Below are 23,036 nucleotides of genomic sequence, written 5' to 3' on the forward strand. Positions count from 1 at the left end.
CTCCTCTAAGGGGCACCTGGTATGCTGCAAACTGTGTCAGCGATGGTACAACTGCATGTATATGTGGCAGATGTTTACATACAGAAGATTATTTGGGGACAATATCTGCTTTCTCAATGTTGTCGTCTATTAATTTTGTGTTCTAGCTTCTAGCTTTTCTGGTTCCGTAATTTGTTCAAAACCAAACAGACCAACATTAGTCCCCAATTTCAATCCTTGATGCATGCTGAATCAGTTGGTTTTACTTGACACCACAGTTGTTAGGACACCGGACCAGACTCCGAGATTTGTTAGGACACCAGACGAGAACCCCAAATAATTATTTTAAATTTGTAAAACTGTGAGAAAAGGAGACTTCACCCAGGAATAGGTATCTTTTATGTCAAAACAAACCGTATTTTAAACACAGAATTAACCACATTAACATCAAAGAAATAGCTTTACAATTATTAGTTAAACAGTTGTTAAACACAAGGAAAATCTTGAATTTACAATCTATACCTGCTACTAACTCCAATTAAGCAACCCAATACAGTTCAAATGCTACTTATAAATAAAGTTAACAAAACAGGAGACCTCTGAAGCGAGCTCCTTTCAAGAGCAGATTCAGTACATTTCCGCTCAACCAAAATGCATTTAATAAAACTGCAAAACTACAGACAGACCTGGCTGCTCCCATTAATTACATCATCTGTGTACCACCTAAGTTAGAACATACAACATACAATGCAGAAGGAGGCCATTCGGCCCATCGAGTCTGCACCAACCCACTTAAGCCCTCACCCACCCTATCCCCGTAACCCACTAACCCTTCCTAAACGTTTTTGGTCACTAAGGGCAATTTATCATGGCCAATCCACCTAATCTGCACATCTTTGGACTGTAGGAGGAAACCGGAGCACCCGGAGTAAACCTACGCACACACACGGAGAACGTGCAGATTCCGCACAGACAGTGACCCAGCAGGGAATTGAACCTGGGACCCTGGCGCTGTGAAGCCACAGTGCTAATCACTTGTGCTACCGTGCTGTTCCATGACCTACTTAGATTAAATACCATTTCCCCCATAAAAGGATCCTTCTAAACTCCAACGAGTACAGACCCAGAGTCCTCAAATGTTCCTCACACGACAAGCTGTTCATTTCAGGGATCATTCCAGTGAGCCTTTATCTGGACACTTTCCAAGGCCAGCACATCCTTCCTTAGATACTGGGCCTAAAACTGCTCACAGTACTCCAAATGGGGTCTGACCAGAGCCTTATACAGCCTCAGAAGTACATCCCTGGTCTTGTATTCTTGTCCTCTTGACTTGAATGCTAACATTGCATTTGCCTTCATAACTGTCGACTGAACCTGCACATTAACCTTCTGATTTCCTAAGCATTTCTCCATTTAGAAAATAGTCTATGTCTGAATTCCTCCTTCCACAGTCCATAACCTCACACATTTCCACATTGTATTTCCCCTTCATTGCCCACTCTACTAGCCTGCCCAAATCCTTCTGCAGCCCCTTGCTTCCTCAATACTACCTGTCCCTCTACATATTTTTATATCATCTGCAAATTTAGCAACAGTGCCTTCAGTTCCTTCTTCCAGATCATTAATGTATATTGTGAAAAGTTCTGGTACCAGCACAGACCCATGAGGCACACCACTAGTCACCGGCTGCCATCCTGAAAAAGATCCCTTTATCCCCACTCTCTGCCTTTTGCCAGTCAGCCAATCCTCTATCCAAGCCAGGATCTTACCCTAAACACCATGGGCTCTTAATTTATTTAACAATCTCCGATGCGGCACCTTGTCAAAGGCCTTCAGGAAATCTAAATAAATCACATCCACTCGTTCTCCTTTGTCTAACTTCCTTGTTACCTCCTCAAAGAACTGTAACAGATTTGTCAGACATGGCCTCCCTTTGGGGTCACTCACAATTGATTTTAATTTGGCAAGAAAGAATCGGACAGAGTCAATTCATTCAAAGAGGTCATACAACAAATGATTCTTTCCTTGGATTGTCACCTTGCCGTGGTCGAGATGCGTGTGTGGATCGGCACGTAGGAGGTGGAGTTTGATTTAGGCTGGAACAGGTACAGAAGAGCGTTTCGTTTGCTTTCTTCATGACTGAGCAGCATTCATGATCCACTCTGCTCACCCCGCATGGGGAAACAGCTGGAAAAGGTGCCCTAAAAATAGTCTGTTCCATCACCAGCCTGGCTGGAAAACCACATCCAACAAGCTCATCTACCTGCGGTCAGAAAATTAAAGTTAAACTCAATTTTGGAACCCGGACTGTACAAACCCTCATGGATAATGAGCAAAACAATCGACTAGAACAGAGAACTGCCCTGTTGTCTATGAATCAAGGCACTTCAACACTGACGTCGCTGCCCTGCAAGAGACCCGAAGAGCAAGCGAAGGACAGCTGAGGGAAGCTGGCGGTGGTTACACCTTCTTCCGCAGAGGAAAACCCGAGGATCAGCCCAGGACTCATGGAATTGGTTTCACCATCAAAAATGAACACGCCAACCGACACTCAGAGCTCCCTGTCGGCATCAACGAGAGTCTCATGACCCTCTGTCTACAACTTGCCAAGAACCAGCAAGAAATGGGCGTGAGTGTCTACGCCCCAACACTTGATTTCAATGGTGAGTCCAAAGAAGGCTTCTACTCCAACCTGGTCACCATGCTCTCCAACATTCCTAAGAAAGTTTGATCATCCTCCTTGGGGATGTCAATGCCAGGGTTGGAAAGGACTCCAAAATCTGGAAAAGAATCATCGGAAAATAAGGAGTTGGGAATTGCAGCTTCAACGGGCTCTCCAGCTCACCAAATGAGCAGGACACCAGATTGTTATCACCAACACACTGTTCTGCCAAAAAGACAATTTTAAGACTTCCTGGAGACATGCACAAACAAAGTACAGGCACATGATTGACTTCGTCATCATCCAATTCTGAGACTAAAAGGATTCCCTCATCACCAAATCGATGACCAGTGCAGATGACTGCTGAATATACCACTAGTTCATCATCCGATTCTTCATGTCCTTCAAACTCCAGGAGAAGCAAAGAACGATAAAGAATCAGTTCAGAAAGAAAATCAACGATGAGCGGCTTCAGGGCCCAAATATGCTAGTGAACATGCGACAATGGTTTCTCCAAAATCTCCAAAGTGTTCATTCTAATGGAGTGAAGGAAAACTAGAAAGAGCTGAAGACAGCCATCATCTCATGCTGTGAAGAAACCATTGGCTACAGGACGAGGAAACATCAAGACTGGTTTGCCGAGAACGACCACACCATCCTGACCTCATCACACCTGACTAAATAACATAACCAGCAAGGCAAAGAGGAGAGTTCATCAATCAGTAAAGGCAGTGGTACAAGAACCAATGGTGGACTGAGACAGCTAAGGATCTGCAACTCCTCGCTGACAAGCACGACATCCGGGGCTTCTTCAGTGCCACCAAGGCAATATATGGCCCCAACACCCTGGGCCTCAAACTGGTACAGAATAAGACAGAACTTTCTTGAGTGACCGAATAAACATCAGCCTCCGACAGAGAGAACACTTCAAAGAACTCCAAACCATGATACAACCATAGATGAGGACATAGAACAGTATGTTAAGTAATGGGTCAAGAGACATTCCAATTAGTTGTCTCATTTATGTTAAGTATCCAATAATTTACACTGATATGTAAAGAGGCTTCAAGTGGCCTTTGTGACAGGTGATGTGAAGATAGAGTTTTGTGCAGGGTCTGTTAAAGTGAAATAAAGGTGTTTGTGAAAAGGAGCAGAACGTTTGACTCTTTATATAACAGCAGCTAAACGTCTAACAAATAGTAGCAGATGGTGGTTGCCATGCAAATGTGAAGGGTTGAAACAGACAACTTTTCCAGACCAAACCAAGGAGTGAATGAGAAGAAAACAAAATGGGAAGGGGGGAAATTGCGTGTGTATTTTTGAGTTTCTTGTAATTTTGTTTTCACCTAACTATTATTTTTCTCCAAGGAAGGGGAGACTTTTAAGTACTGGGTTAAGAGACATTCCAATTAGTTGTCTCATTTATGTTAAGTATCCAATAATTGACACTGATATGTAAAGAGGCTTCATGTGGCCTTTGTGTCAGGTGATGTGAAGATAAGAGTTTTGTGCAGAGTCTGTTAAAATGGAATAAAGGTGTTTGCAAAAAGGAGCAGAACCTTTGACTCTTTATATAACAACAGCTAAACGTCTAACACCGCATAGTAAAATACAGGCCCTTCAGCCCACGATGTTGTGCCGACCATTTATCCTAATCTAAGATCAACTTAACCTACACACCACCAATTTACTGCTGTCCATGTGCCTGTCTAAGAGTCGCTTAAATGTCCCTAATGACTCTGATTCCACTATCTCTGCTGGCAGTGCATTCCACACACACACCACTCTCTCTGTGTAAAGAATCTTCCTCTGACATCTCCCTTATACCTTCCTCCAGTCACCTTAAAATTATGTCCCCTCGTAACAGCCATTTTCACCCTGGGGAAAAGTCTCTGGCTATCCACTCTATCCATGCCTCTCATCACCTTGTACATCTCTATCAAGTCACCTCTCTGCCTTCTTCGCTCCAGTGAGAAAAGCCCTAGCTCCCTCAACCTTTCTTCATAAGACATGCCCTCCAGTCCAGGCAGCATCCTCTGTACCTTCTCCAAAGCATCCACATCCTTCCTATAATGAGGCGACCAGAACTGGACACAATATTCCAAGTGTGGTGTAACTAGGGTTTTATAAAGCTGCAGCAAAACCTCACGGCTCTTAAACTCAATCTCCCTTTTTTAAAAAAATATATTTTATTCAAATTTTTCAACCAAACAAAACAATACAAAGGTTTTCCTTTTTACAACAATAAAACAATATAAATAACAGTGACCGTTTTAACAAATAAATAAATAATATATAAACTAAATGGCAACTGCCATAACAAAAATAATAACTCTCCAGAAATAAAATCAAGCAATCCAATATGCATAACCAAGTACAAATATCTATACAAAAACACCCCTGAGGACCCACCCGAGCCCCTGGGTTGCTGCTGTTACCTACCCATTTCCTTTATCGTTCTGCGAGGTAGTCAATGAATGGTTGCCACCGCCTGGTGAACCCTTGAGCCGAACCCCTTAGTGCGAACTTTATCCGTTCTAGTTTTATAAACCTGCCATGTCATTTATCCAGGTCTCCACGCCCGGGGGTTTGGCTTCCTTCCACATAAGCAATATCCTTCGCCGGGCTACTAGGGACGCAAAGGCCAAGACATCAGCCTCTTTCGCCTCCTGCACTCCCGGCTCTTCTGCAACCCCGAATATAGCCAACCCCCAGCCTGGCTCGACCCCGACCCCCACCACCTTCGAAAGCACCTTTGCCACCCCCACCCAGAACCCCTGCAGTGCCGGGCATGACCAAAACATGTGGGTGTGGTTTGCTGGGCTTCTCGAGCATCTCCCACACCTATCCTCTACCCCGAAAAATTTACCGAGCCTTGCTCCGGTCATATGCGCCCTGTGCAAAACCTTGAATTGTATCAGACTTAGCCTGGCGCACGAGGACGACGAGTTTACCCTACGTAGGGCATCAGCCCACAGCCCCTCCTCAATCTCTTCCCCCAGCTCTTCTTCCCATTTCCCCTTCAGCTCATCCACCATGATCTCCCCCTCGTCCCTCATTTCCCTGTATATATCCGACACCCTACCATCCCCCACCCATGTCCCTGAGATCACTCTTTCTTGAATCTCCTGCGTCGGGAGCTGCGGGAATTCCCTCACCTGTTGCCTCGCAAAAGCCCTCAGTTGCATGTACCGAAATGCATTCCCTTGGGGCAACCCATATTTTTCCGTCAGCGCTCCCAGACTCGCAAACGTCCCGTCTACGAACAGATCTCTCAGTTGCACAACCCCAGCTCTCTGCCATGCTCCAAATCCCCCATCTATTCTCCCCGGGACAAACCTGTGATTATTTCTTATCGGGGACCGCACCGAGGCTCCCGTCCTTCCCCTATGCCGTCTCCACTGCCCCCAAATTTTTAGCGTTGCCACCACCACTGGACTTGTGGTGTATTTCTTCGGGGAGAACGGCAACGGCGCCGTCACCAGTGCTTGTAGGCTGTTTCCTTTGCAGGATGTCATCTCCAATCTCTTCCACGCCGCTCCCTCCCCTTCTCCCATCCGCTTACACACCATTGAGATATTGGCGGCCCAGTAGTATTCACTTGGGCTCGGTAGTGCCAGCCCCCCCCTATCCCTGCTACACTGCAAGAACCCCCTCCTCACTCTCTGGGTCTTCCCGGCCCACACAAAACTCATGACACTTTTCTCAATTTTCTTGAAAAAAGCCTTCGTGACCATCACCGGAAGGCACTGAAACACAAAAAGGAATCTCGGGAGGGCTGCCATTTTGACCGCCTGCACCCTACCCACCAGTGACAGGGGCACCATGTCACATCTCTTAAAATCCTCCTCCATCTATTCCACCAATCTTGTTAAATTAAGCCGATGTAAGGTTCCCCAACTCCTGGCTATCTGAATCCCTAAGTACCGGAAATCTCTTGTTACCTTCCTCAGCGGTAAATCATCTATTCCCCTGCTCTGCTCCCCCGCATGCACCACAAACAACTCACTCTTCCCCATATTCAATTTGTACCCCGAAAATTCCCCAAACTCCCTGAGTGTCTGCATTATCTCAAGCATCCCCTCCACTGGGTCCGCAACATACAGCAATAAATCATCTGCATACAAAGATACCCGGTGTTCTTCTCCTCCCCTGAGTACTCCCCTCCACTTCCTGGAGCTCCTCAGTGCTATGGCCAGGGGCTCAATCGCCAATGCAAACAGTAACGGAGACAGGGGACACCCCTGCCTCGTCCCTCTATGAAGACGGAAGTAGTCAGACCTCTGCCTGTTCATGACCACACTCGCCACCGGGGCCCTATACAGCAGCTGTACCCATCCAATAAACCCTTCTCCAAAACCAAATCTCCTCAGCACCTCCCACAGATAATCCCACTCCACTCTGTCGAATGCTTTCTCGGCGTCCATCGCCACCACTATCTCCGCCTCCCCCTCTGGTGGGGGCATCATCATTACCCCTAGCAACCTCCGTATGTTCGTGTTCAGCTGTCTCCCCTTAACGAACCCAGTTTGATCCTCGTGGACCACCCCCGGGACACAGTCCTCTATCCTCGTCGCCATCACCATGGCCAGGAGTTTAACATCTACATTTAAAAGGGAAATGGGGCTGTAGGACCCACACTGCAGCGGGTCTTTTTCCTTCTTCAAAAGGAGCGATATCGTCGACTCCGACATAGTCGGGGGCAACTGCCCCCTTTCCCTGGCCTCATTAAAGGTTCTCGTCAAAAGCGGGGCCAGTAGGTCCACATATTTCCTATAAAATTCCACCGGGAATCCGTCCGGTCCCGGGGCCTTCCCCGCCTGCATGCTCCCAATCCCTTTTACCACCTCCTCCATCTCAATCTGTGCTCCCAGTCCCGCCCTCTCCTGCTCCTCCACCTTCGGGAATTCCAGCTGATCCAGGAAACACATCATTCCCTCCTTCCCTTCCGGGGGATGAGCCTTATATAACCTCTCATAGAATGCCTTTAACACCCCCTCACCCTTAAACATACCCCTTCATCCGCCAATAAGCCCATATCCATTCTCCAGAGTGGGTGCTGTTCTTTTTCCTCTCCTACCTCCAGGTCTACCCAATGTGGAGCGTGGTCCGAAATGGCTATGGCCGTATATTCCGTTCCTGTCACCTTCGGAATCAGTGCCCTTCCCAAGACAAAAAAGTCTATCCGTGAGTATACTTTGTGAACATGGGAGAAAAATGAGAACTCCTTACTCCTAGGCCTACTAAATCTCCAGGGGTCTACCCCTCCCATCTGCTCCATGAAGTCCTTGAGCACCCTGGCCGCTGCCGGCCTCCTCGGTCCTGGACCTCGACAAGTCCAGCCCTGGATCAAGCACCGTATTGAAGTCTCCCCCCATTACCCATATCCCGCCTCCAGGTCCGGGATACGTCCCAACATACGCCTCATAAAATTTGCATCATCCCAGTTCGGGGCGTATACGTTCACCAGAACCACCGCCTCCCCTTGCAATCTGCCACTCACCATCACATATCTACCCCCACTATCCGCCACTATGGTCTTTGCCTCAAACAGTACCCGTTTCCCCACTAAGATAGCCACCCCCCTATTCTTCGCATCTAAACCCGAATGAAACACCTGCCCCACCCATCCTTTACGTAGTCTGACCTGGTCTATCAGTTTCAGATGCGTCTCCTGCAACATAACCACATCTGCCTTTAATTTCTTTAGGTGTGCGAGTACCCGTGCCCTTTTAATCGGCCCGTTCAGCCCTCTCACGTTCCACGTGATCAGCCGGGTTGGGGGGCTCTTTACCCCCCCCCCCCCTTGTCGACTAGCCATCCCCTTTTTTAACCCAGCTCCTCACCCGGTTCCCACGTACCCGTATATCCCCCCGATGGTGCCCTCCCGCCTCGACCACCCCATCCCATAACAGCTCCCCCTTCTCCTTAGCAGCAGCAACCCAGTTAACCCCCCCCCCTCCGCTAGATCCCCCTCTAGCGTAGTTGCTCCCAGAAGTCAGCGAACTCTGGCTGACCTCGGCTTCCCCCCTTGTCCTCGGCCCCCACTGTGCGAGGCCCCCTCCTTCCTGCGTCCCTGTTCCCGCCATAATTACCATAGCGCGGGAACAAAGCCCGCGGTTCCCACTCGGCCCCGCCCCTAATGGCCGGCGCCCACAGTTCCTCATACCCCCCCCCCCCCCAATATGGGGAAGAGAGAAAAGTTACAGGATCACAAAATTAACAAATTGAAAAATCACCCCCCCCCCCCAATCCCTTCCCCTTCCCCTTCCTTGCCCCACATAGTCACGCCACCACTTTGTCCCAAAAGCTCTTTCTCTCGCCAGACTATTCCAGCTTCTCGTCCACAATGAATGTCCACGCCTCTTCTGCCGTCTCAAAGTAGTGGTGCTTCCCTTGGTGTGTGACCCACAATCTCGCCGGTTGCAACATTCCAAACTGGACCTTTTTGTGAAGCACCGCCTTAGCCCAATTGAAACTTGCCCTCCTTCTCGCCACCTCCGCACTCCAATCCTGGTATCCGCGGATCACCGCGTTCTCCCACCTACAGCTCCGAGTTTTCTTCGCCCATCTGAGGACCGTCTCTCTGTCATTGTAGCGGAGAAGCCTCACCACTATAGCTCGAGGTATTTCTCCAGCCTTTGGTCTTCGCGCCAGAACTCGATAAGCTCCCTCCACCTCCAAAGGGCCCGTCGGGGCCTCCGATCCCATTAGCGAGTGAAGCATCGTGCTCACATATGTCCCGACGTCCGCCCCTTCTGCGCCTTCGGGAAGACCCAGGACTCTTAAATTCTTCCACCTCGAATTATTCTCCAGTTCTTCCAACCTCTCCACACACCTTTTATGCTGTGCCTCGTGCGTTTCTGCCTTCACCACCAGGCCCTGAATTTCATCTTCGTTTTCAGCAGTCTTTGCCTTCACGACCCGAACTCCAGCTCTTGGGTCCTCTGCTCCTCCTTTAGCCCTTCAATCGCCTGTAATATCGGGGCCAACAGCTCCTTCTTCAACTCCTTCTTCAGCTCTTCCACACAGCGCCGTAGGAACTCTTGTTGCTCCGGGCCCCATAACAAACGGCCACCTTCCGACGCCATCTTGCTTTGAGCTTCCCTTCCTTGCCGCTGCTCCAGAGGATCCTCCGCAATCCGCCGCTATCCTCTCCCTTTTCCATGCGTGTCCGGGGGGACTCCCTTCTGGTTTACCGCACAGTGTTTTTGGCCGTTTAAATTGCCGTTGGGGCTCCTACTAAGAGCCCAAAAGTCCGTTCCAACGGGATCTGCCGAAATGTGCGACTTAGCTGGTCATCGCCGCACCCGGAAGTCCTCAATCTCCCTTTTAATGAAAGCCAACACACCATATGCCTTCTTAACAACCCTTTCAACCTGGATAGCAACTTTGAGGGATCTATGTACATGGACCCCAAGATCCTTCTGTTCCTCCACACTTCCAAGAATCCTGCCTTTAACCCTGTATTCAGCATTCAAATTCGACCTTCCAAAATGAATCACTTCACATTTATCAAGGTTGAACTCCATCTGCCACTTCTCAGCCCAGCTTTGCATCCTGTCAATGTCCTGCTGTAACCTGCAACAACCCTCAACGCTATCTACAACTCCCCCATCCTTCGTGTCATCTGCAAACTTATTAACTCACCCTTCCACTTCCTCATCTAAGTCATTTATAGAAACCACAAAGAGCAGAGGACCCAGAACAGATCCTTGCGGGACCCACTGGTCACCAACCTCCAGGCGGAATACTTTCCATCCACTACCACTGGCTGTCTTGTTTAGGCCAGCCAATTCTGTATCCAGACTGCCACATTTCCCTATATCCCATGCCCCCTAACTTTCTGAATGAGCCTACCATGGGGAACCTTATCAAATGCCTTACTGAAATCCATATACACCACATCTCCTGCCCGACCTTCATCAATGTGTCTCGTCGCATCCCCAAAGAATTCAATGAGGCTTGTGAGGCATGTCCTGCCCCTCAAAAAGCCATGCTGACAATGTGTAATCAAACTATGTTTTTCTAAATACTCATAAACCCTGTCTCTCAGAATCCTTTCCAATATTTTCCTCATCACAGACTGATGGGTCTGTAATTCCTAGGGATTTCCCTATTCCCTTTCATGAACAGGGAAAAACATTCGCCTCCCTCTCATCATCCATTGCTACTCCAGTGGAGAGTGAGGACGCAAAGATCATCACCAACAGCGCAGGAATCTCCTCCCTCGCTTCCCGTAGTAACCTTGGGTATATCCCAGGGGACTTATCTATCCTGATGCTTTTCAAAATTTCCAGCACCTCCATCTTCTTTATCAACCTGTTTGAATCTATTAACCTGGTTCACACTGTTCTCATCAGCAACAAGATCCCTCTCTCTAGTGAATACTGAAGCAAAATATTCATTTAGGGCCTTGCCCATCTTCTCAGACTCTAGACACAAGTTCCCTCCACTATCCCTGATCGGCCCTACTCTCACTCTGATCATCCTCTTATTTCTCACATAAGTGGAGAACGCCTTGGGGTTTTCCCTAATCCTTCCCGCCAGGGTTTTTTCATGCCCCCTTCCAGCTCTCCTCAGTCGATTTTTGAGTTCCGTCCTGGCTACCTTGTAACCCTCTAGAGCCAAGTCAGATCCTTGCTTCCTCAACCTTATGTTAGCTTCCTTCTTCCTCTTGACTAGAAGCTCCACTTCTCTTGTCATCCAAGGCTCCTTCACCTTACCATTCCTTCCTTGTCTCAGTGGGACAAAACTATCCAACACTCACAGCAAGTGCTCCTTAAACAACCGCCACATTACTGTTGTGCATTTCCCCAAGAACAATTGTTCCCACTTTATGGTCCTCAGCCCCTGTTTAATAGGAGTATAATATCCGCTCCACCAATTAAATACCTTCCCATACTGTCTGTTCCTGTCCCTCTCCATGACTATGGTAAAGGTCAAGGAGTTGTGGTCACTGTCACCGGATTGCTCTCCCACCGAGACATCTGGCACCTGGCCTGGTTCGTTGCCGAGCATCAAGTCCAATATGACCTCCCCCCTAGTCAGACTATACATATTGAGTCAGGAATCCCTCCTGTACACACCTGACAAAATCTGCTCCATCCAAACCATTGCACTAAGGAGGTTCCAGTCAATATTAGGGAAGTTGAAGTCACCCATGACAACGACTCTGTTACTTCTGCACTTTCCCAAGATCTGCTGCCCAATCTGTTCCTCTATCTCTCTGCTGCTATTGGGGGTCTATAGAAAACTCCCAATAAAGTGACTGCTCCTTTCTTGTTTCTGACTTCCACCCATACTGACTCAGTAGACAAACCCGCCTCAACTACCTCCTTTTCTGCAGCTGTGGTGCACTCCCTAATTAACAGTGCCACTCCCCCTCCTCTTTTACCTCCCTCCCTATTCTTCTGAAAACATCTAAACCCCGGAACATCTAACAACCATTCCTGCCCCTGTGAAATCCATGTCTCCGTAATGGCCGCAACATTGTAGTTCCAAGTACTGATCCATGCTCTTAAGTTCATCTCTCTTATTCCTGACACACCTTGCATTGGCACAGACACACTTTAACCCATTCCACTAAGTGCAACTTTGCCCTATCAACTGTTTATCCTTCCTCACAGCTACGCTATCCTGTGATCCATAGCTCTGGTTCCCATCCCCCTGCCAAACTAGTTTAAACCTTTCCGAAGAGCTCGAGCAAACCTCCCACCCAGGATATTGGTGCCCCTCCAGTTTAGGTGCAATCTGTCCTTCATGTACAGGTCCCACCTTCCCCATAAGGTATCCAAATGATCCAGATATCTGAAGCCTTCCCTCCTGCAACAGCCCTATAGCCACATGTTCAGCTGCACGCGATGTCTGTTCCTTGTTTCACTTGCACGTGGCACCAGTAGCAACCCTGAGATCACTACTCTGCTTGTCCTGCTCTTTAACTTCCAACCTAACTCCCTAAAATCACTTTTTAGATCCTCATCCCTTTTCTTAGCTATGTCATTGGTGCCTATGTGCACCACGACTTCTGGTTGCTCACCGTCCCCCTTAAGAATCCTGTAGACTCGATCCGAGACATCCCTGGCCCTGGCATCCGGGAGGCAATATATCTTCCGGGAGTCTCGTTCGCGACCACAGAATCTACCATCCATTCCCCTAACCATTGAGTCTCCTGTCACTATTGCTTTTCTATTCTCCCCCCTTCCCTTCTGAGCCACAGAGCCAGGCTCAGTGCCAGAGACCTGGCCGCTAGGGACTTTTCCCGAAAGGCCATCCCCCCCCAAACAGCATCCAAAACGGTATACTTGTTTTGAAGGGGAACGGCCACAAGGGATCGCTGCACTGTCTGCCCGTTCGTTTTCCTTCCCCTGCCTGTAACCCAGCTACTCTTGTCCTGTACCTTGGGTGTGGCTATATCCCTGTAACTCTTCTCTATCACCCCCTCTGCCTCCCAGATGATCCGAAGTTCATCCAGCTCCAGTTCCCTAACGCAGTCTCTGAGGAGCTGGAGTTGGGTGCTCTTCCCGCAGGTGTAGTTAGCGGGGACATCGGTGGTATCCCTCACCACCCACATCCTACAGGAGGAGCATGCAACTCCCCTAGCCTCCATCCCCTCTGATCTGAATTCACAAAGAGATTTAAAGGGGGGGGAAAAAAGAAAACATTAAACCGGTAGGCCCTTTATAAAAATATAGATATATACTGTTGCCACTCTCCCAAGCGAACCCTCTAAAATTGGTGATTCTGCGAAATGATACACTGATAGCTTGCTGCCCCCAAAAAGCAAAACATTAACACAAAAAATAAAAATTAAAAAACCCCAAAACAAACAACTCTTACCTTACAGAATGTAGCTGCCCTGTGAACCACCTGGAACTCCGCCCTCCGACTCTGCTCCCAATCAGCTGCACTCTCTGTAAACTCCCGGCTCCCTTCACGCTCTTTGAGGAAGTGTAGGAAACAAAATTAAAGGAGCACCTTGCTCCCTCCTCACTTAACTCCCTCAGTCACCAAACTCTCACTATAGCACTCAAATGCAGCACTCCGTGTTTGAGGAAATCCCCCAACTCGCCATGAAAGATGATCTTGGACTCCCATCAAGTGTGGACGAAGCCACCATTAAATATGTGATGATTGGAAAAGCCACAGGAGTGGACAGGATTGCAGTGGAGATTTTCAAACTTGGTGGAGAAGAGATCCGCAACAGCTGGTCCTGAAATATTGGGAAAGAGTAAAAAGTCCTGTCGACCTCGGATGCCGTCATCGCCACCATCTTCAAGAAAGGAGACAAAGCGGACTGTGAGAGCTACCGAGGAATCTCCATCACCGGGTAGATCACCGCCCGAATCCTCGCTCGCTGCCTTCTCCCAGAAATCCATCCGGAAAGCCAGTGTAGCTTCAGACCAAACCATGTAACAAGGGACATGATTTCCACTGCTCGATGAATTGAAGAGAAATGCCAGGAGCAACATCAACCACTCTACATGGCCTTCATCAATCTGTCCAAGGCTTTTAACTCAGGCAATTGCGAACTGCTGTGGAAGGCCCTGTCAAAGGCTGGCTGTCCAGAGACATTCATCAACATCCTCCACCTTCTCCATGAAAAGATGTCCTCACTGACAGAAACCTTCGAGGTCAAGACTGGAGTCAAGCAGGGATCTGTCATCACCCCCACCCTTTTTTCCATCTTCGTCGCCACTATCCTTCAACTTGTCAAGAACAAGCTTCCCAGTTGAGTGGGCATTATCTACAGGTTGGACGGAAAACGTTTCAACCTCAACTGGTTGACATCCCAAAAAAAATTACAATGACATTGTTCGTGGAACTTCTGTATGCAGCTTAACATTGCCATCTCCATTCTCAGAAGATAATCTCCAAGCCATACTTGACACCTTTACAGAAGCATTGGTCTCATTCTCAACCTCAAGAAGACTCAAGTCCTTTACAAACCCGCCCCAGGGCAAGATCCGGTCTTTCCCTCCATCGGATCAATGGAGAAACCCTACAAACGTGAACTATTTCCCCTACCTGTGCAGCCAATTCTCATCTAAGGTTGACATCGATGCGGAGATCTAACATCATCTCCAATCCAAGAGCTCCTCCTTCGGACGCTTAAGGGCAAGAGTCGTTGATGACGGTGACATTCATGCTAACACCAGGATCCTCATGTACAAGAGAGTCATCCTCCCAACTCTTCTACGTGGCTCAGAAACTTGGACTACATATAGACGCCATCTCGAGTCCCTGTCTCAGGCGGATTGTCCACATCAGCTGAGATCACAGGCATAATAACATCAATGTCCTTGAAGGAGCCAAGAGCACCGGCATGAAGGCCTTAATCATCTGAAACCAACTCTGATGGGCCAGCCATGTGCTTAGGATGTCAGAGTCCCGACTGCCAAAGCAAATCATCTTTGCTCAGCTCTAGGAAGGCTCCCGAACAAAAGGAGGGCAAAGAAAGTGTGACAAAGACACCCTGAAGGCATACCTTAAGAAATGCACCATAGACATCAACATCTGGGAGACCCTTGATCAGAAGAGACCTACATGGAGGAAACTCCTAATTGAAGGGACAAAATTCTTCGGGGATACCCGATGGCAAGAGGAGGCCTGGAAAAAGGAGCATGAGAAAGGAATACCATTCATCTAGAGTCCACGGACCCATCCCATCTCCAGGAAACACCTGCGGTCATATGTGCGGTCAAAGATAGGGTTCATGAGCCACACAAGGACCAACAGAACCCATGACCAGTGACACGAGTTTCTTAGGTGGATAACCATACTCGTTAGCAACTGATCGCTGAAGAAGAATTACAACAAATCATGGAAAAACAATTATTTAGGGTTACAAAAAAATAATTAATTAATTGAATATCCGAACACTTAATGGAAGTTGTAGGTGTAGTTGAAATTAACGAGCATTTTTAATAACAACAATTAATGGACAATTCATTAAAATGTACATAAAATGTATAATTCATTAAATTGTGCTGGCAATTCAGTGTATCACTGTAAATCACCATTAACGGATGCTGAATATTAATTCCACTGGTGGTCTGTGGCTGGAATCTTCCGGCTGTTAGGATTCCCTTTTCCCGCCGGCAGCGCACACCCGCCCACAGTTTTTCTGGTGACGTGGGATGGCTTCAATATGAAATCCCATTGACTAATGCCGGGAATAGTGAATCCCGCCCCCAGCGAGTGACCCGCCGTGGGGAAACACGACTGGGGGAAGCAGAGAATCCAGCCCTGAGTCTCTGACAGTTATTACAGTTGGTGAGATTATTTTAACACTAAATCCTTGGATTACTGGCAATCTAATAACATTAAAAATCTTGGGCTGGATTCTTGCAAAATGGGGCTATGTCCACACGACGGGGTTAAAACGCTGGCGTTTCACTTCCGAGTTTCCATAAAAAAGAACAGTTGATTCACTTGCCTGCAGGGGTCTAGCAGGGACCCAGGGTGATTCACGCAGCTTTAGCTGTGGATACGGGTCCCTGCACTTCCAGTATGGAGTCTGCGCATGGGCACGGCGGCGGCTTCCAGCTGCCACGCTGAGTGCCATGGCGGACTCAGACCGCGAAGGCAGCTGCAGAATGTAGGCCCCCGATCGCCCGAAGTTCTGTCCGGCCTGATCTCTCCCCTGGCTGCCCATAAGGCCTCCCCCCCCCCCCCCCCAGTGCTAGACCCTCCTGCCCCCCACCAGGGCGGATGCGGACTGAGTCCACAGCTGCCACGCGAGCACTCCGACCGACCATGGCATGTTAGTTCCATGGCGTCGGGAACTCGGACGGTTGGGAGCGAAGGATCGCTGAGTGGGCCTTTGGCGATGGCCCACAGCCTCGCGGAGTACCACGCGGACATGCCGATTTTCGGGACCCGGAGAATCGCTGGACCACCGCCGGGCCCAATTTCGCCGCCAAATTAGATTCTCCGCCCCGCGGAGCTGCGGAAAAAACAGCCCCTAGTCAATCAAATAGCATATTACGATTGGCCGCATAATCTGTTTTGACGCCGAACTCGGTGACGGTGCATGTTCTTGGACGCTCTGCCCCCTCCAAAATGGCATCACGGTGAGTACTGTTATGGGCCAGGGTTTAGAGAACCCCAAAGTGTATCATGGAGTTCACCTGACCCACAACTTATAATAGATTGTGGTATGGGGAGCACACGGCCCACTCTACAGGTGTGGTACAGTAGAAATCAAAAGGTATTTTTTAAAGCAAGACAATGTTTATTCTATAAACTCAAGTTAACCTTTTTAAAACATACAGTGAACATCTTAGCAACCATCAATTCAATACACTCCCCAAAGAATACAACATTCTAAGTAATACATAAATTTTCTTTTTAACATCCATAAGACATAAAATACCTTTTAACAGAAGCACATCAGGTTTAAATTCAGTACTGAGAGCAGTTATCACTCCGAATTCACCAAATGATCAAGAGATAGTCTTTAAATGGCAGCGAGAACAACATTACACCTTCTCTGGCTGACTGCAGCTCCAACACTGAAACAAAACCAAAAAAACACAGACACACCCAAGCTTTTCTCAACGTGAAACTAAAAGCTGACAGACAGCCCAGCTCCACCCACACTCTGACATCACTGCAGTAATAAACACCCATTTCTTAAAGTTACATCCACTACAGTTATTCTATAAAAACACCCATTTCTTAAAGGTACTCTCACATGAAGTCCGCCATTGGGACGGCCTCAGGACGTCACCTGAAGGCCCTCCCCTGATGCTCCGCCCTCGATGGGCCGACTTCCGGATGGTGTAGGGCGCATGTGCTCTGAGGTTTCGTCAACCTCGTGTGGCGACTGCGGACTGTGTCCAGCACCGCCACAGTCGGGGGGGGGGGGCATTCCACTGGCCATGGGGAGCTTTGGTGGGAGCTGGATCGGGGGCGGCGAGGGGGTGTTAACAGGGGGGCACTATCTGGCAGGTCGGATCCGCACGCGGCCTGCGCCATGATCTATGGCGCGACCAATGCAGGTCACCACCGTGTGCACATGCGCAGCCACGGACCAGGCAATTCTCCGTCCGTATCTGCATGCAAAGCTGGGGGTCTTTTTGTGGTGCGGATGCTAGCCCCCCACCAGACGGAACATCAGTGCGGGGGCGGCGCTGACATTTTGGTCATAATACTAGACACATGCTCCGGACATAGCCTCAGAATCCAGCCCTAAGTCTCAGAAACGGAGAATCCCGCCCCAGAGGTTTTTTGACCTTGTACTTATGAATGGCATGGCCGAGATAGTCTACATCCTTCCTTCAGATACAGCCATGAACTTCTGGAGTGTTAAGTCAATGACTCCTTTCTGCAGCACGGTTATCTACATCACATAGACCCTCAGTTCCAGCTGAACCAACCATCTTTACAAGCAAATATATATCTAAGCTATCTGGTTTGCCTTTCATCTTTCTTGCTTTTAAACATTGGATTCAGTAGGTGAAATTCTCTGAACCGCAATCGGGCGGAGAATTGGGCATCTGGCCAAAATCAAGGTCCGCGCATTCTCTCACGGCGGTGTCATGCAAAACGGGCATTTGCGTGCAATTAAATGTGATTAGTGAGGTTCGACACTTCATACTCCGCCACAATGCTCGGAATTCGCATCAGCACAGTGCTGGTCCATTAGCATGTTCTGAATTGCTCCCCGAATAGCACCACCAACGGGAATGCAAACCTCACATAATTCAGTCCCGGTGTCAATTGTTGGTCACCCAAAAGGAGAATTTTGCTAATTTTTTTTTGTGTTTGCAATTTTAACTTTTTATTAATTGACTCTTTTCTTCTTGCTTTCATTTTACCAGAGCTGATAATTTTGTAATTGTATTTTCAAGGTCGAAAATTAAAGAATACACGACCATTCCAAACCGCAGAGGAAGCCGACTCTTCAGTTATACAAAAACAACAGGACAGCACACTCTCTATTGTACCAAGAATTGGTGTACCAAGGATGCAGAAATTTCAGTGTCAGCCACTGTTTCTCGCTGTGCTACAGTCAATTGAGCCTGATATGGTGTATGCAGGCTATGATAATACACAGCCTGATACATCTGCCAGTTTGTTAACAAGCCTCAATGAACTTGGGGAAAGGCAACTTGTGCGTGTTGTCAAATGGGCAAAGGTCTTACCAGGTAAGAGTACTTTTGAGTACTGTGTTTTTCTGGCATTGTGCAAAACATAAATTTATGCTAACGTGGTCTGTATAAATCAGGCAAACAGAAATATAATTTATTATCATATTTATTATTTACCCCATTTCCTCTTACAGACAGTATAAATATCCAACATTCATTGTAGAAAATAGAAACTGGTTTGTTTATCGAAGTTGTAATTCATATAGCTATCTGGAGCATTCACTTTTTAAAATCGCAAGTTCATGACATCCCTTGGTATTTGTTTGGCTATTCATCTTAGATTGTTATAGTATTTGTAGAGATGGCAGTGTACATTGCTTCTAAAATTACAATTTCTATTTGATACATACACACAACACTCATCTTGGGGTGTGTTATTCTTATCAGTTTAATCTTTGCAGAATTTAAATGTTTAAATTCTTCACTATCCTTTGGTATCTTTGTTTATCTAACAAAAGCTCAAGTTCACACTTTCCATAAGATATATAAAGCAGCCTCACATTGGTATGGACTGCATTGGAGATTTGCTCTGATAGAATTAATTGACGTTTTCATTCTTTATTCATTATCTTCAGGTATCTATTGACTACCTAATAATAAGCCCATGCTTGTTGGTTGTCTGTTAAGGAAAAACATTGCATTTATATAGTGCCTTATGTGCATACAAGGCAATTCTTTAAGTTATTTTGAATGCAATCATTGTTATTGACAGATGGTTTGGATTTATGAATGGCAAATTAAACGAATGACCAGTTAGTTTGTTTTGATCATTTTGGTTAAAGGAAGGATATTAGTTAGTCTATCAGAAATACTCCCTGTTCTTCATTGAGTACTTCAAAGAGATATTTCATGTGCATCTGAATGAGTAGACAGAGCTTCAGTTTAACATCTAAATCAAAAGATACCATCATCCAACAATGTAGCATTCCCTCTGTCTGACACTGAAGTCTTTGAGTAGGTTATGCGTTCAAATCCTGGAGTGAGGCTTGAACCCTCAATCTTTTTACTTGGGTGAAACAAGCAACCACTATATCTTCTTGCGACAGTAAGTAGAGTTACTTTAGGATGGAATTGGCATGAAGATGGTCATGCCTGACAGGAGTAGATGGTAACACAGTCAATCCTTTGCCAATTAACATGATTCCTGTGCCATGAAGGCCTGCAGTACACCAATGCATTGTTAATCAGCTATATTTCCTCTTTACTAGGAACTGGATGGGGGGAACCTGGTGTGAGGATTCTTCTGGAGTTCAAAAAGCTCTTCACACCACAGTAAATAAGATTTCCTTAGCTGGACAAGTAACAGAAAACTTACCAGTATCAGGTACTGCTAGGCTGACAGGTTTAGCTGGTTGATGTCCAACACATAAATTGAATTCCCGAAACCTGTGTCCGTACAAGTTTTTCGCTCCAAATTGAACAGATGAAAACTCTCCCTCTCTCTGACTCCATCTATTTCTCTATCCCTCTCTGACATCTTATTGACCTTAGGGATCTAGGGTAAAATATGCCTGTATTGGAAGAGGGCTTAATGGAAGAAGGCTGAATGGGTGGCACAGTGGTTAGCACTGCTACCTCACAGCTCCAGGAACCAGGGTTCAATTCCCGCCTCGGGTGACTGTCTGTGTGGAGTTTGCGCTCTCTCCCCGTGTCTGCGTGGGTTTCCTCCGGGTGCTCCGTTTTCCTCCCACAGTCCAAAGATGTGCAGATTAGATGGATTGGCCATGCTAAATTGCTCCTTAGTGTACAAAAGGTTAAGTGGGGTTACTGGGTTACAGGGATAAGGTGGAGGCTTGGGCTTAAGTAGGGTGCTTTTTCCAAGGGCTGGTGCAGACTTAATGGGCCGAATGGCCTCCTTCTGCACTGTAATTTCTATGATTACATGACTCATTCCTTTCAAGAAGGTGAATGTATAGCTATCACCACATATCATTAAGGAGACTCTGAAACAGTTCCCACGGATTGGAGGGTAGCTAATGTAACCACACTAAAAAGGGAAGTAGAAAGAAAACAGGGAATTGTAGACCAGTCAGCCTGACGTTAGTAGTGGGGAAAATGCTTGAGTTCATAAGAAAGATTTAATAATAGTGTACTTAAAAAAACAATGGCAAGATCGGACAGAGTTGGCATGGATTTATGGAAGGGAAATCATGGTTGAAAAATCTACTGGATTTCTTCAAGGTTTTAACTAGTAGAGTTGGCGAGCAGGAGCCAGTGGATGTGGTTTATTTGGACTTTTAGAAGGCGTTCGACAAGGTCCCGCATAAGAGATTAGTGTGTAAAATTAAAGTGCATAGAATTGGAGGTAGTGTATTGTGATGGATGGAAAACAGGTTGGCAGAAAGGAGGCAGTGACTAGTGGGGTACTGCAGGGATCATTGCTAGGACCCCAGCTAGTCACGATGCATATTAATTATTTAAATGGAGCTACATATAATATCTCCAAATTTGCAAATGACAGAAAGTTGGAACATAAGAATTAGGAGTTGAAGTAGGCAATTCAGTCCTTTGAGCCTGCTCCGCCATTCAATCAGATCATGGCTGATCTCTTCCTGGTCTCAAAGCCGCCTCCCTACCTGTTCCCCATATGTGAGGTTATCCACTTTGGTAGCAAAAACAGAAAGCAACTTATTATTTTAATGGCTGTAGTTTGGGAGAGGGGAATGTGCAACAACACCTGGATGTACACTTGTCGCTGAAAGTAAGCATGCAGATGTAGCAGGCGATGAAGAAAGCAAATAGTACGTTGGCCTTCATTATGAGAGGATTTAAGTACAGGAGCAGTTATACAGAGCCTTTGTGAGACCACGCCTGGAATATTGTGTGCAGTTTTGGTCTCCTTATTTGAGGAAGAATGTTCTTACTATGGAGGGAGTAAAGGAAAGGTTTACTAGATGGATTCCTGGAATGGCGGGACTGACGTATGAGGAGAGACTGGGTCAGTTGGGATTATATTTGCTGGAGTTTAGAAGAATGAGGGGTGTTCCCTTAGAAACCCATAACATTATTTTTTATAAATTTTGTTGTTAAAAGTTTTCAAATTTTACAAATATTGCAACAAAATTAAAAAATGGTTAACTGCAATATAGGTATAGTATAGAACGAGAATTATTGCAAATATAGGAACAAACAAGATAGGATAAATTTAGAACAATATCTTTAAGGAGCTAGTGCTTCCAGTTTTGATACCAGATCAATCCAATAAAAGGTTAATAACTGATTCCACAGTGAGGAGGAAATATGGCTCATGGAAAGCCCAACAAGAGCAAGTCAGACAAGGTGGAGCCTATAAATTTAAGATAGGGGTCCCACACTCTTAAGGAATGCATCAGATTTAAAATGGATCACAGATGGCAGGAATTCCATAAGAATACATTCCATAACTAATTTATGACAATTTTGACTTGAAGGTTAGTTGTCATGAATCCAGGAGCATAGTATATTATTACGAGATGCAAAAGTCAGGATGTTGTACAGTGTTTTTTCATGAGTATCGGGAATTCTCCCATCTGGAAGACCCCAGAATTAGGGACATGTGGGGCGGGATTCTCTGATCCTGAGGCTAAGTGGTGACGGCATCGTAAATGCCGTCGTAAAATACGATGGCGTCAACAGGCCCCCAGGAGCAGCGATTCCGAGCCCTTCAGGAGGCCAGCACAGCACTGGAGTGACCCAAGTCGGCGCAGAGCACAAGAGGCCCCCAGCCCGAGAGGCCGTCCCGCCGAACAGTGCACGGCAAGGTCCCGCTGGGTAAGGCCATACGGCGCCAGTGGGACTCAGATTTCTTTTGCGCCCACTCAGCCCAACCCGGGTGGAGAATCGGCGGGGGGGGGGGGGCCGCGTAGAGCGGCCCCGACGCCACGCCGGTGCCAGTGGCGCCAATTCTCTGCTCACCAGAGAATCGGCGGACCGGCATCGCGCAATTTGCGCACGGCCCACCTAATCTCCAAATCGGCGTGGGCTGAGAGAATCCCGGCTATGGTGCGAATGGAAAGGTTTTTAAGTGCGTTAGCCGGAACTGCCTGGTGTTTCTGATGGCCGACCGGGTGAGGCCACCACCAGTATCTTAACGTTTATTGGGGCATTTAATTAGCCCCACGGGTTTCACGCTGGAAGTTACTGTCCCGCCAGCTGATTCACCTAGACTGTGCTCGGCAGCTCAAGCTAACGAGGGGGAGCAACTCTTAAACCAATCCCGCAGAGCAAACCCCAGACAGCACGCACCTCCGCCACTGTGC

The 23,036-nt window shown here is 47.3% G+C and overlaps 1 protein-coding gene across 4 annotated transcripts in view; it reads left to right on the forward strand.

Annotated features, from left to right (window-relative positions):
- The window catches only part of ar (androgen receptor), a 549,391-nt gene that overhangs the window by 338,783 nt on the left and 187,572 nt on the right, over window positions 1-23,036 (forward strand). For all 4 annotated transcript variants that reach the window (XM_072505808.1, XM_072505809.1, XM_072505807.1 and 1 more), the window contains exon 4: window positions 18,499-18,795. In XM_072505808.1, coding sequence (XP_072361909.1) covers window positions 18,499-18,795 — 297 coding nt within the window. The remainder of the gene's footprint in view (window positions 1-18,498; window positions 18,796-23,036) is intronic.

Source organism: Scyliorhinus torazame, chromosome 5, assembly GCF_047496885.1.
Source record: "Scyliorhinus torazame isolate Kashiwa2021f chromosome 5, sScyTor2.1, whole genome shotgun sequence".
NCBI lineage: Eukaryota > Metazoa > Chordata > Chondrichthyes > Carcharhiniformes > Scyliorhinidae > Scyliorhinus > Scyliorhinus torazame.